Raw genomic sequence first — 14,310 nt, 5'->3', positions numbered from 1 at the left:
CCGTGAAGTGGATGCTCCAAATGAGATGGCTGGAGCAAAGACACGCTAAATTGCGGCTTGAGCTCACGCGACGCGTCAAGCTTCCGACACTGCGCGATGTGCCAGCAACACGTGGAATATGACTTCATTTTTTATGTACCTGAAGCTGACAAGAACAACGATAGCAGTGATGAAGAGACGGCAGCGATTCAGTGAGTACCGGGAGGCATCACGACCAGCGATACCAGAATATACCGAATCGTTCATTCCTCTCCGAGAACGCCGGTAGCGTCAAGCGAGACAAGACATGCGCTAGATCCTCGACCATCAAATATTTGCACCTGCATAGACACTCGAAATGAAAGAGCAACGAGAAGTATCTATTGTCCATCGCCGCTTTCACACTTCCGTTTCCAAATATGGGTGTTTAACCGGCGGCGCATCACTGGACGATGGCGCTGCATGATTAGATGGAACTTCATCAACCCATATTGCGCCGCGTACTGGATCGCGAATTCTCGGTAGAGAAAGCCCTCTGCCGCGTGGCGCCCACGGTTCCTACAAGATTCAGATCGTCTGCAAAGAATCCTAGACGCTTGGCTCTATGCATCTCAGAGCACTCAACATCTGAATCATTCCGACACATACCAAAGATCCCTACCGCCCACGATGTACATCTCAACGCTCATCACGACCATACTCTTCGCTACCGCCGCTCTCGCAACACCATATCCGTGGGCTGCACCACAGGCCAGCATCGCTCCTGCACACAGCGGAACGCGCAAGCACAACCGCACGCACAACCACAGGCACAAAGAACCGACACCGACGTTCAAAGAGCCATGCAAATGCGCTATGCCGGTTGTGCCGATGAACTTGCTCACCACGAATGAGAAGTGCTTGATGAAGCATGCTGCTGAGATGGGCTGCTACATGAGCTCCAATGGTGGATGCCCGTCGCCGGCGCCTGCTGTAAGTCTGAAGCTAGAGGGGAAGGAGGTTTGCTGACGAGGTGTAGTGTGGACTTGGACCGCTGCCGGGTATTCCGATGCATTGAGGATTTGCTCTCATGTTGTCATTCAGTCTATACCTACTACTAGCTACCTATCTTATGCGGCATTGAGAAGCCGACACGTATGTAGGTAACGGCAGTATCAGATGAACCAATTCAGTGACGTCGGTCACCTGATCCAATCAATCGCCATTCGTTCTCTATGCCACGTGTCGAAGAGAACATGTGAACGACCTTGCCGACCGTCTACTCAGCCTTCCTCCTCTTTCCCTGAGTCTCACTAGCACCGCCATCGAGTGCCCTCTTGTTGACACCCGCATCTCGAACCACCCTGAGCCTATCCTTCTTCAATGCCCCAGCGTGTCTGCCTGTAAATTCCTTATCCGGACATCCGTTCTCACCCGGCTCAATCAGTGGCTCAATGCCTGCTTCTTTCAGCAGCGCAGGAACTTCGCTAAGCATGGCTTTGTATCGACCTTTCTCTTTGCACCACCGTATGAGTGCTGTCAGCGGACCGGCATCCAGACCAGTAGGCCAAAGTTGCAAACCGTGCGCGAGCGCGAGCAGCGGGTAGTCGATCTTCTCCCATACGTTGTAAGTCCACCCTTCAGCTGTATAGCTCGAGGTCAAGTCAACGATAGTGGAATTGATAGCTGGTGTGAGCGTGGGCGACGGTGTATCCTTGCCAACTTCATCAATGTCCATCTCTTCGACCTTGACGCAATCCCTCTTCCTGGCAGCTTTTGCTGCATTACAGATACTACTCGCCATCATGACTTCATCGCCTTGAAGACCTCGTGTCATAATGAGAGAGTCCCGTACCAAGCTCCATGTAACCCCAGCTCTCATGAATCGCTCAGCAGCATGACCCCAGTAGTAGTGTTGAGGAAAGTACGACAGTAGCTCCATGATCGTGAACTCGGTGTCGCCAAGGAGGGTTATGTCAACCGTGATGGATGTCGCGACACTTTTGAATGGACAGAACTGGTTCTTATCTTTGACTCCATCATCTTGGTTCTGGAGCAATACAATATGCTTGTTCTCCGTTGTAGTCGGATCCGGCATGGCAAGCATCATCAGCTCGGGAATAGGGAACTTGAACTTACGCATCGAGCGTATTGCGCCGGTTCCGCGCCAGTTCATACCAGGTGTAGGGGTGAAGTCCGTGTCAGGGTTGGTCTCTTTGGATGATAGCCAGCGCCACGCATCGCAGATGTCGAAGACCTTGTCCGGGCAGTCTCGCGCCTCGCTCCATGGATGGATAAGAACAGGCGCAAAAGTGTCGGAGCCAACGGGGCTGGTGATCTCATAGCTGCCGAGCTGCTCGGTGGTAGCATTGGAGGGGGCGTGGAAGTCAATCTGGCCCTTCCATGGCAAGACCCAATCGACCCCGTCGAAGTTGAATACGTCAGTATCGCTCCCATCGCTGAGTTTGAGCATGTCAGGCAGCATGCCATATTCTGGGTGCAGCTCGCCGCCGGGAACATACTTGTGAAGACCCTGTTGGTGAAGTTCCTCGCATGTGAGTGGCATCGGCCCAACTGGTGTGAGCTTGAACGCTTGGCGATATGGATCAAACACGATCGGCAGCAGGCCTGACCATGAAACTTGCTTCCAGCCCATGGGAAGTACAAGCTTTTGAACCAAGGTGAAGTCGGGTAAGCCGCCAATGATTGGGACAAAGGCTTGATGGAAGAGCAGACGAGGGTCCAGGGCAGGATACGGGTAACAGGGGTGAGTGCTTCCGCCCGGAGGGTATTGGAGTTGCCAAGATAGCGAGTGCACAGTGGATAGTCCATCGAACGGTATAGGATCGGCCTTGATGGGTTGAGTGTCGTACTCTGGCTGCACTTGGGGTTCTGCCGCTTTCGCTGCGGAAAGTAGTTTGCGAGCAGACTTGGGCGCTGCCAGCAGTGGCTGAACAGTATCTGAATGAAGGAAAGGGAGTTAGCGAATGCACCGATATCACCAAGGAGTACAAAACTTACAAGTTGGCTTGGGCTGCGTGCGCAGTCTGGTACTGCGACGCGTGGCCGTCGGACTGAGCGACTCTTCCAGTTGGCGCGCAAGTCTCGCATCAGCCCGGGTATCAACATCGGGAGACTGGGAGATCATAGGCTTGCTATCGTCTTCATTGGCTTCTTCAAGGTCCATGGGAGACTGCGCCGGAATTGAAAACTCATTGGAATCGTCTTTCGCTTTGCTTAGGGCGGTCTCGATACTAACCTTGGTCTCCTCAAGGGAAGTCTGCCATGATAGCTCCTCTTGCGCAGTGCTAGTTGAAGGAATAGCTCGTGTATAGTTGCGAAATGTCGGGGTTTCTGGGGATGGTAGTCCATGCCAAAGGAGCGGAACGCGGTTCTTCTTGGGCGTTGATGGTTGCTCAGGCTGCCCTACACATCCGTCCTCGCTGTTGGCGCTAACAGTCTGACTGTATGGCTTCTGGTCGCCCGAGTCACTCTTGCCGTCGAACACGTTGTAGAGGCGTGACAATGCTGCGTCGCGTCGGCGATTATGCTTTGCAGTCTCCACCGCCGCAGTACCAGAAGCGCGGCTCTCAACGCGTTGCTGATAGCATGAATACTCGTCGGAGAGATCATCGTGAGCTTCAGGTACGACCTGCGGCGAGTTGACGTTGCCTGCTTATGTGTTAGTATTCAATTCTCGCCCACTTCATGTATCCGCTAAACTCACTAGAGCTAATGTAAGCCTCTCTGCTTGGAGAAGGCGTACGCCACGTATGTCCCATGGTTTCGAACGTTGATTGCGTGCTTGCGGTCGAAAGGTGCGGATCGGTGGGAGGAAGCAGCATGCTGGGCGAGTCGAAGTACAGAGACCTCTGTTAGCGTTGCAGCGAGGAAGAGGAGTGGTGATAAGAACGATGATATCAATATGCCAAATGCGGAAGATGAGGATGACGAGAGGTGCTGGCTTCACCTTCACTTCTGGCGCACGGACGCGTCGTTGTGAGCGCTAGCCGCGTGGGAGTGGAGGTGACGGCGGCAAGACATGAGAGAAGGAAAGCTTTCCCAGTCGCTTTAGATGGTGGACAGCTAAAGTGTGCGACAGTATATCAAGATGTGAGCAGAGTTCTTAGAAATAAAGACGAATGTAGACTTGACAGACGACAATGCCATGTTGGCTTGCTATTACGGGTCATGGTTGATAGACAGCGGGTTGTACCAGCTGCAATAGAACAAAGCTGAGCTAATACCTACAAGTGTCTACCATGTAGTGCCTAATGCGCCAATCGCTGGGCCTTCGCCATCGAAGAACTCCTCATCCAACAGGCTGAGCAATACCTGTTGGCCCACCCACTGTTCCTCAGCTGCAGGCCTAATCCTCTCTGGAGGCAAGACGAAGCCAAAGTCACCGGTATCGGGCAATTCGATGGTCATGGAGAACTTGGCGCGACCGATGGTGTACACATGGTCGATAGACGCACCGGTTGTCGGGTACAAGGTTGCTCCACTAGGGCCGTACGTGTAGGTAGTCGCATTGGTCGAGTAGTAGGCAATGTTTTCGCTCATCAGGGCAGCGGCCTTGGTCCACATGCCGAGCTCTGGTGCATAGAGAGTTTCCTTGTGGCCGAATGGGTACAGGATCAGCTGGGAGTAGCTGTGCCAGTCAATGTATAGCTTGATGCCTTGCTCATCGCGGATCTTGCGGATCAGGTTGTCCATGCCCAGGTTCTCAGGCGTATCGCGGGGCGCTTCTCCTCTGTACGTCTGCGAGCATGGGTCTGTGGAAGCTCCGCGTGGGTCAGCATCCCAGTTCCTAAGATTACTTGTCAGTGTATGCCCTACGCATAGGGCAGAAACTTCGCTTACGTCTCCCAGTTGCGGTTCACGTCGCGACCATAGCATGTCTGATTGGCAGCGTTCTCTGGTGGCGGCATACGGTTCTTGCGCCATAGGCGGTCATCTGTTTGAGAAAAGACGAAGCCTAGCATGTATTAGCAACAACCAGTGGATCTATCCTTGGTGACTTGACATACCATCGGGGTTGACAAAGGGAAACATGTAGATGTCGTAGTTATCCAGAATGGCTTGCGTGTAGTTGTTGCCGGCCTTGTATTCGTAGGTGAGGGCCTTGGCGATATACTCGATGGTCATAGCAGTGATCCATTCACGAGCGTGAACAGTTCCGTGGTAGATGACCGCAGGCTTTCCTGGACCATCTTTTCCATAGAGATGAACGCCGAACATGTCGCGCCCTTCAAAAGATGTTCCAGTGCTCGTCCAGTTTGAATTGTCTGGGAACGATTCCTGTAGATCGCGCCACCAAGTAATGTGCTAATAATGGCCAGTCAGCTTCGGATCGAGTAGCAGTGATACATCACCTACGTCTTCATACGGGTGGTAGCTATCAAACCACGCATCTTCTGAACCGTTAGTTTGCCTCTTCCAGGCCTTCTTGACGTGCGACTCCCGGGCGATAGAATCGGCCAGGTTCTCATGCAAGGTTCGGGACTTGAGCCCCAAAGCCTTGAAGGCGTCCAACTGCCCGGGTGCGATAAGAACATCCAGGTTTCCACGAATCTCGTTCAAAGTCTCGTGAGGGACAGCAGCAAGAGCTCGCTTTGCTGCAGCATATTGGGATCCAGTAGCTCGGACGCGATGGACTTGGTACCCATCATATGTACGAGGCTGTGGGCTGCGAATGGTCGCACCAGCAACGAGGGATAGCCAGGCAAGGCTGAGTACGAACTTCATGATGTTGTTCCGCCACGGAAGCGATCAATTGACGAGCGTGAGGTATTCAAGATTGTAGAAGATGGGCTTTATATAGCTGACCATCTTCCTCACCTAGGCGCATTTTAGTTTGCTGGCACCATGATAAGCACAAAGCGTGTTCTTCCAAGCCCTGACCATGGACATTGGCAGCTCAACGTGCGCACGGTGACATGATTGATGTTGCCCAAGAGCCCGGTTAATCATGGATGAGGTGTAATCGGGACGTTTCCCCAAGATGTGGTGGCCTTGACCTGCCAGTTCTGCACTAGACCTGCCATGGCATTCCTGGGCGAGGGGTAGCAACGTCATCTGCGGGCTTACTTTGTTCGTGAGTAAATATGTTATTTCGGTGGAGGTAAGCCGAGCAGGTTCTGTCGCGTTGCGTCTACATGCATAGGTTGCGGCGCAGCAGGCTGGGCGGAGTTGCTGCTCACGCGGGCTCTATGGATGTCCTCCGCAAATTGCCCAAGTGCGACGATGGCAGGGCCAGGAACAATATAGTGGGATCTGAGCATCTTCAGGCAATCATTGTACCGAACGACCCTGCGAACTGGTCGTACTGTAATGCACCGACCCGGATGCCGCAAGGAAATGAGGGGAAGCCGCGGATAGAGTGAAGAACCTTGGAATAATCTCCGGACGGAAGCGGCGCTAGAGCGGAACCGGATAAGCGGCTTCCCCGACGGATTGGCCTCAAGTGCTGCCGCTGCCGACCCCATCCGTGAGCCCATTCATCGCATCGCATCACATCACATCAGCCACTGCAGCATCGACCAGGATACGAATGCCATGGGGAACTGCAACCATTGTTTTCTTCAATCTAACTGTTTGCCGACCGATACGGCCACCACATGCTACATCCAGAGCTTGCAGAAACATTTGCCATCCAGCAATCCAAAGTCGTCCGCAGACATTCAAGTACCGATTTTGCCAGCAGATTACTATAGCGCAGTCATGTCTTTCATTAAGGCTGCTACATCGGAAACACAGCTCAAGAGCCAAAACCTCACGTCAAACCGTCTACATCGTTGGCGCTGGAGATTTTGCTTCATGCTACACGATGATGAGAAGCAATCGACATGCCGTGATATATACGGTGAGTCTATGCAACGTCGATTCTCGGGTTGCATTCGTCATAACATCAGAATCAGTATGTCTTGAGTCTTCTTACTAGCATTGAAACAAAGAGTCGAACAATGTTCGACTCGACGTCTTTGTTTCCTTGTCGCCTCGGCCTCCACACACCCCTCTAGACGTGCAGTCCTCCTGTTGTATACACAGTGTCTTTAGTACACAGAACGGCGAGTGAAAACAATACTGGCCAGCAGTTGCTGAACTTTCACTCCACCACGGTAAACTCCCCTTCTTTCGATTTGATATTATCCCACGAATCTCAACTTCGGTGAGCACAACTCAACTGTCTCACCCCTGACCAGCCAAAGCAACTGTTTTACCCTATACTCACGCTGCATTGAAACTATGTCTTCAATCACATTCACGCGGGACGAAGTCCAGGACATGCTCGACAAAGCACAATTAAATGCCGGCCATCTCTTCGCGAACCTCCCAGATGTGCGCGAACTGCTTCAAACGCAGCATCGAGAGAGCCTGATGGAATGCAACTCCCGGGGTATTGATCAAATGAAGGTGCTTCATCAATCATTGCGCGAGGAGAGCAAGATCATCGATGGCCACAACAAACACCGCCTTGGGAAGGCGAGAACCGCCTTCAATGATCGCGTTATCGACCCCATGATTGCTGTAGAATACAGGGAAGAAGAAAATATCCCTGCAGACCTCCAGTGGTATCCACTACACGCTGAGGTTGCAATCCACGATGGGTACGCTACAGCTCATCTCTTTAATCAGCCTGAAAGTGACGAAGAAGACGGCCAAAACTATCCAGATGACCAACCTCCCTTCATTGGAAATGGAAACGAAATCCCAATTCCTGTCGCTCACCAAGACATTGCTTCCAGTAAGATTGTCAAAAGGAAACCGATTCCCGAAGGAAGGAAATCTACTGGCCCAGGTACCCCATACTATGATAAACTGAAGAATGCGCCTTCGGCTTGGCTAGATCTTCCTCATGGCAACCTAACTTTGGCAGAAACACTTGCTTTCATTCCGCATGCCATCAAATCCTTCGACATCATGGACCGTTTTCTCCACAATGGCGCCCTATCGGGGACCTTCGCAGACATGATTAACCATTACCGAGACATGCCGTACGGTCCGATCACGAACAATACAATATATCGGATGATGAAGGGACCAATGAAGCATCGCGCGAAGACCGAACCGACTTACGAGGATTGGACAGTTGCCAAACATACGACTTTGCCGAGACCCGCTGGATTTGATCCCACCAGTGTCAGCGTAGCAGGCTTTAACCCACCTTACAACTTCAACTCCCGTGAAAGGACTGTAGCAGCGACTCAACCCCCTCCTAGCATTCCATTTCGCGATATGGCAAACGGTGTCAAGATCATGCCGTCAGGGCATGATGCGCTAGATCTTACACGATGTGTGCAGTATTGCGTGAAGAATAGCGATTCGAGCTGGCAATATCCTCAAGATTTCCAGAACCTGGTTGCTCGACTCGGGGGTGCTTCTACTGTGCACCCACACCATCACGACGATGCTGCAATTCGGAGACACACTTCCGAAAAGAAGCGGAACAATGCGAAGCGAGCCGGTGCACGACAGCGTGATAGGAATGGGCGCCTCATGAAACAGCCGAAGAACTTCGTGGTTGACTCGGATGAAGAAGAGATACTGGATGAAGACTCTGGAGAGGAGTCTGAAACAGATCTAGATAACTTCGATTTTGATGCTTTGGACATTGACGATGATGAGCCAGTCACTACCACTAAGCAGGGTTCGAGGCGTAAGAACGTCATAGAAGATGACACGTCGGACGAGGATGAACTCATGCCGCGCACCCGTAACTCATCGAAACGCAAGCGTACTTCCAACAAAGACGACGAAGACACATCAACTAAGCAAAAGTCCAAGCGAAGCAAGAAGACGTCGCCAACGACGCCTGCACGTCGCTCACCGAGAACCCGGTCGTCATCACGCCTTAGCAAAGAGGTGCTGCCTGAAGCGCTCGACTCTGATTCTGATTCTGACGCTTATGCCGGACCCAAGAAGCTGACCAAGAAGGCCAAAGTTAGCACACGATCGTCTCCTCGCGGCCAGCGCTTCAGTGGCTCATATGATATCCAGAACGCCGTAGATGGCGAAGAAGATGATGACGAAGAGGACGAGAATGAAGTAGAACACACTCTAGCTCCGAACAGGCAGATCCTTACTCCGGCGGAGATGCGTATGGTTGGCCGCACGGGGAACACGGGTGTAAACAACGTTGTCGAGGATGACGAAAGCGATATGGGAGAAGATGACGAGGACTTTGATTGGTGAGTTGAGAGCGATTCACGTTGGCGGCATTACGATGGAATGTAACATGTCTTTTCTTCGCGACAGTGCATCCTTCTAGGCCTGTCTCCTGTTGTGGCATCATATGGCATATATAAATAGAGTGAATAGGGCTATGTTCTTACGAAATACGCTTGCTTTTGTTGAATGAACAGTATTCTCCTCATCAGCGCACTGCTCACTGTGGTTCATCACGGTGAAAGCATGGTACTGTCTTCGAAGACGAATATGTTCTATGACCTCTCCGTCTTTCCCATTTGTGCCAATTTGACTGGCCCAGCTTCCAAATACGGTAGCACACCAATCTATTGCTGAGACGGTGAGAGTGCGCGCACTAAGTCGTTGCCTTGGCAATAACGGGCTCCACGCTCACTTTTGTCCCACCCACAAAGCCAAACTGAGTTCTCACTCTACAGTCACACCCAATCATCTCTGCTACTTCAATTCAAATCATCTTACACGCAGAAAACAACATCCTGGAAGTACCGGCGACGAGCTGTCGGCATCATGGCTTACGGTTCGGTCGCCACGCTCAGCACCGTCGAGACGAGGACTGGCGGCAACGAACCTGCCGTACCGTCTTCGAGACAGCACAATAGGCTTCATGGCTATGGCCAACTTGTTGGCGTCTCCAGCGTTCCCCTCATCGGTTCAGAGCGTCCGAATGCTCCAGGTAAATTCCCCTCGAATCTACATCGATCTTGCACTAACTCCGCACAGTTACGACCATGCTCCCTCCCGCTGTCAACGTTCCGCAGTCTTCGCGTCCAGTAACTACACCAGCCGACGAGTATGCCAGACTTACTCGCAGGCAGCGCCGCGACGCCAGAGAGAAGAAGCGAATCCAGAAAGCCGCGCGGGCCGCTAGAGATGAGCTCTACAGGGCCCGACAGGTTGTCAAGGACGCTCAAGAAGTAGCCCGAGCTGCTAGAGTTCATGCCTCCCGATACTCTTATATCCCAGCTCCCAAGAACACTAGAGCGATCTCTTCGACTCCTCGTACTGTCAAGAGCAAGAACTCTAAGACCAAGTCTGCGGGTTCGGTCCATTCCGCTCCCATGGATATCGATGAGACGTGGTCCTGGATAAAGGAGAGCTCGTCAGCAGCCTCTCATGATGGCAGCGCGCGTGATCCTCGCTGATCTCCTGGGGCACGGTGATGGAGTGGATCTCGGGATGGCTGCAAGGAGGTTTTGTCTGTGAGGGACTATAACTTTGTTAACTAGATATCGTACATCGTGTATCTACGCTTGTAGAAACTCTGATAATGGGGTGTTCTGCGAAGTGTCAGTGACCTGAAAGCTTTGTCTTGCAAGTTACCAATCCAGCGGGCACTTCCGCTTCTTTGTCCCCCGAGGTGGACAAGCAATTTACAGCCTCGTCTCACATCTTAGAAAAGCAAAAATGTGAAACACACCATTGAATAGAAGATCCTGTGGGGCGAAAATCGTGCATTACATACACTGTCTCCGGGCCCGCGCCCGCCACCCCCGCTTACTAACCCCAACCTGACCCCCAATATCAGCTGCCTTGCAATTTTCTTCCTGCTTCCTCCCTCTTATCTTGCGCTCTCATAATCGTGTTTCTCGCTTGTGATGCGCGTTTTATTTTGCGGCGGTAGGCACGGCGCTGCCGACGATGCCCGGGCCCGCTTTCGGCGATAGCGCCTACCTGATTGCCCGAAGAGCAAGTCACCACCCACGGCCGCTACTGTGAACCATGGAAGCAGTCGATCAACACGCGCGTTTAGAAGGTCCTTACAGGGATACAAACCCTTTCTCCCTGGGTAACATCACTCTTTTACTGCTACGTCGTCGCACAATGGGGCAACTTTCTCGTTTGTCCCTCACGTCCACCACTGCCTATTGAGGTCATTCTCACCATGGTGAAAACGGAGGACGTGAGAGGATCATCGTATAGCTCGGAGTACAATAGCTTTGTGGCTTTACATCACCACCCCGAGGGCTCAAGACCTCAATGCGAGCCTTGGATTACAACTCAACCAGACAGTCAAAAGCTACACTCCGACAACGCCCACGACACCCACACCACTACGCATTGCGCAAAAGAGCCACTATCACCAACCATCCGGCCGCCTCACTATGGCTCCAGCTCATTTACACTCACAGCGCGTTGGGAACCCACACAACTATGGTTTCCGCAAGTCGAAGAGAACAGAAGACGCACGCGCAGTGCCCAGCTACCAGCAGAAGACTCACTTCCACGGCTACTTCAACGGCACCCCGCCACCCGATCCACCTCATATGGCGCCGATCATTCCTACACAACAAAGACGAATTCCGCTGGCGCCCTACTTTCATGAAAATGTTGCGATGAATGCGCAGGTTGCGGCGTACGAAGATACTGTCACCACTAGAGTCTGGCGTAACGAGTGGGAAGTCGTGCCAGAAAACTTTGGCCCATGTCGACCTCTGCTCCTTCTCAACCGGCCTGCGAACGTCGACCTAATGAGTCACACATGGGAAACAGAGTCAGTTCATCTATGTCACTGGGATCAATACCACGAGCCAGAAGGCGTGCTTTCTCAACGCCTGGCAAAAGAGAGAAGGGTTAGGAAAAAGAAGCTGCTCTTGGGAAACAGCAGATTCGAGCAAGACAAGAGACGCAAGAAGGTGAAGCTGGCAGCTGCGACTGCGGAGGTTATCGATTTGACTCAAGATAATACTGTTGAAGGTGGAAACTTCCCGAGTTATGCTGCCATCAAAGAAGTTTGGAACTATCCGCCAGGATATTTTCCCAGCTGAAAGGGCGTTTGAAGCTGCTAGGCCTCTGAGTCCGGCATTGGTACGCCTTTAATCATGGCATATTCAGAAAGTCTTGGAGATATTATACGAGATCAGCATGAAAGCCAGATCATATTCACTTCCTTCAGAATGCCCTCGTGCTTCAATCTTTTCAAGGCGACGACTTTCGGCGCAGAAATGAAACTCTCTTATCGAACATACTAAGGGATACGAAGCCATGGTAGAATAGGCTTCACCGCAACGGTCAGTGAAACTTAGTTTACTCTCTTCGTATTCACTCTGCTTGCTGTTGCGCCTCAAGTATATCAACCGCCCTACTCTGCCCTTGGCACAGACCCACCACCTCGCAACTTACCACCACTCTCGCTAGAATCTACTAGAATCGACTGTAACTATCCCGAAGATAGTATGAGTTTCACGGAGCCTGATCCAGGCTACACGCCATCACCACACCGAAACGCAATGCAAGCGGGCCCTGGAGGTTCGCCTACGCCACATCAACTCCCTACAAAGAAGGGTGATGACACAGCAGTGCCAAAAGCTCCTGCGAGAGGAAAGCCTCGCGCTCAATTCCTGGTTGACATTCCGGCCCACGAGTATAAGCTGCGTTGCGATAGGCCAATCAATGCAACTCTCGTGGATCTGATTGTAATACTCCCACAATGGTTCCGCAATCCTGCTGTCGCATACCGCATGCTGAACAACGGCATCACTGCTGCAGTTCACTTTGCAATTCTGGACAAGCATCGTCACCTCGGCTTGACCAGTTCCGAGGAAGCAGAGCGCGCCCGCGACCATATCTCGGACACATATCGAAAGACGATGCGCAGAACCTACCCAACCTGGACCAAAGCGAAGCATTACGTCCCAGGTAACTGGGATAAGTCGGTGATGTGCATCAACAATTTCCTTCCGGAAGCTGCAAAGAAAGCTGATTCTGTTCCACCGCCATCAATACCATTCAAGAACTTAGCGATTGGTCTGAAGAGTCTGCCCGTGAATGACGACGTGGGCGATCTTACTCGCGCATTGGACTTCGCGCTGCGGTACCAGAAGCTTGATGAGCACGGCCAGATGACAGACTTTATGTTCCCGGATGATATCCAGCTCATTCTCAGATGCATTGGTCCCACTGAAACTACCCGAAATCGTTACGATGAAGCTATCATAAGTCGATACTCCGAAGTAGTGCGAGTGGCAGAAAGTGAGCGTCGTAAGCAGCTGCATGAACAGCGGCGCCAGCGACAGGCTGCCGAGGAGGAGGCCGCTCAGTCTGTTCCCTATTTCTACCCTGGTCAGCCTTCGCCGCTTGGAGCCTTTCCGATGGACCCATTGGCTCAACAGCAAATGCAGCCGATGGCTGGCTTCTCGTCCTGGGATGAAGGGTACAGCAGTATGCCTCCGACGGGAATGGGCGTCTTAATGCCGAATGCTGTACATCATCCACCCGCGATGGAAGCCAACTCCCAAGATCTACCCCAGTGGCCTCCGCAGATGCAGTCACATCCCCAAGAGTACAACGGGTTGAACTTCAATGAGCACAGCTATAGCCACCCACTCCAAGCGCACCCAGTACGATCGAGGTCGCAAGAGGCCGCTGCGGCAGTAGCATCAGAGCTCGTATACCAGGCTTCTCAGCCAGCCCAGGTAGACTTGCCCGCCATTCCCGATATCTGCATACCCGAAGGCTATGTACAAGACGACAACGCTTTCCCCGACTCTTGGCTATACCTCGATCCCCAGGAAGCAGCAGGGCAAATGGATGCACTCATGGCAGCAAACCAGACCTTTGACTACAGCGACGTGGAACGATTGGCGTCGACGTCGCTTGTGCCTCGGTTTTCTTATCATCCTGGCATGCGTTTGTTGGATTGTCCGGAGGCGCAAGACCCGAACAATTGGGGCGAGCTGGCTCGTGCGGCGCGGTGGGCGCGGTCCCATACGCATCCTTGTGGCCGTGAATTCACGGTCGGAGATATCGATGCTGTGTTAGCTTATTTTGAAGGCCCGGGGGCGCAGTTTGATCAAGCTGGAAGTTGATCTGCTTACCGGACTTTGAAGTGTCAGTGATCTGAGATGACACGTAGTTACCGTATCGTTAAGAATTCATGTAAAGGCAGAGAAAGTCAAGATGTAAACTCGCCTTGAGCGATACTGTTTCCCCAAGATGGAACGTCAATACACGTTTGAAATAGAATAACATCAGTTCTGTGACGTAATTTTCTTCCGCTTGGTATGATATGCAGTAATTCTGACGTTATCTAGCATTGGCGCGTTTTGCGCATGAGTCTCTAGGGCTGACACGCATCTTGCGAGACGTCGGCTAGTACCCCTCCTTCCTTCTAACGTCAGCCTCAGTATAGAGCTATAAGATTAG

At 52.2% G+C, this 14,310-nt stretch overlaps 7 protein-coding genes across 7 annotated transcripts; 5 read left to right on the top strand and 2 right to left on the bottom strand.

Annotated features, from left to right (window-relative positions):
- Positions 1-648: 648 nt before the first annotated feature.
- Positions 649-1,036, top strand: J4E78_008337 (uncharacterized protein; the record flags this gene model as incomplete). The annotated part of the gene is made up of 2 exons (XM_049368938.1): positions 649-951; positions 998-1,036. The coding sequence occupies 2 exons, from the start codon at positions 649-651 to the stop codon at positions 1,034-1,036; spliced, it is 342 nt and encodes a 113-aa protein (XP_049219382.1).
- Positions 1,037-1,237: 201 nt separating this feature from the next.
- J4E78_008336 (uncharacterized protein) lies at positions 1,238-3,803 on the bottom strand (the record flags this gene model as incomplete). The annotated part of the gene is made up of 3 exons (XM_049368937.1): positions 1,238-2,919; positions 2,980-3,630; positions 3,725-3,803. The coding sequence occupies 3 exons, from the start codon at positions 3,801-3,803 to the stop codon at positions 1,238-1,240; spliced, it is 2,412 nt and encodes an 803-aa protein (XP_049219381.1).
- A 412-nt stretch (positions 3,804-4,215) lies between these two features.
- J4E78_008335 (uncharacterized protein) lies at positions 4,216-5,706 on the bottom strand (the record flags this gene model as incomplete). The annotated part of the gene is made up of 4 exons (XM_049368936.1): positions 4,216-4,768; positions 4,822-4,936; positions 4,989-5,286; positions 5,338-5,706. The coding sequence occupies 4 exons, from the start codon at positions 5,704-5,706 to the stop codon at positions 4,216-4,218; spliced, it is 1,335 nt and encodes a 444-aa protein (XP_049219380.1).
- Positions 5,707-7,245: 1,539 nt separating this feature from the next.
- Positions 7,246-9,153, top strand: J4E78_008334 (uncharacterized protein; the record flags this gene model as incomplete). Its single annotated transcript, XM_049368935.1, has 1 exon — positions 7,246-9,153. One exon carries the CDS (start codon positions 7,246-7,248, stop codon positions 9,151-9,153), a length of 1,908 nt encoding a protein of 635 aa, XP_049219379.1.
- A 522-nt stretch (positions 9,154-9,675) lies between these two features.
- J4E78_008333 (uncharacterized protein) lies at positions 9,676-10,310 on the top strand (the record flags this gene model as incomplete). The annotated part of the gene is made up of 2 exons (XM_049368934.1): positions 9,676-9,841; positions 9,889-10,310. 2 exons carry the CDS (start codon positions 9,676-9,678, stop codon positions 10,308-10,310), a joined length of 588 nt encoding a protein of 195 aa, XP_049219378.1.
- A 960-nt stretch (positions 10,311-11,270) lies between these two features.
- On the top strand, positions 11,271-11,933 carry J4E78_008332 (uncharacterized protein; the record flags this gene model as incomplete). Its single annotated transcript, XM_049368933.1, has 1 exon — positions 11,271-11,933. The coding sequence occupies one exon, from the start codon at positions 11,271-11,273 to the stop codon at positions 11,931-11,933; it is 663 nt and encodes a 220-aa protein (XP_049219377.1).
- A 462-nt stretch (positions 11,934-12,395) lies between these two features.
- Positions 12,396-13,973, top strand: J4E78_008331 (uncharacterized protein; the record flags this gene model as incomplete). Its single annotated transcript, XM_049368932.1, has 1 exon — positions 12,396-13,973. One exon carries the CDS (start codon positions 12,396-12,398, stop codon positions 13,971-13,973), a length of 1,578 nt encoding a protein of 525 aa, XP_049219376.1.
- Between the last annotated feature and the right edge of the window lie 337 nt (positions 13,974-14,310).

The sequence above is a fragment of the Alternaria triticimaculans genome (assembly GCF_023758025.1).
Source record: "Alternaria triticimaculans strain BMP 0046 chromosome Unknown scaffold_14, whole genome shotgun sequence".
Taxonomy (NCBI): domain Eukaryota; kingdom Fungi; phylum Ascomycota; class Dothideomycetes; order Pleosporales; family Pleosporaceae; genus Alternaria; species Alternaria triticimaculans.
Note: the sequence above shows the minus strand (reverse complement) of the source record. Positions and strands in the feature narration are given on the sequence as shown.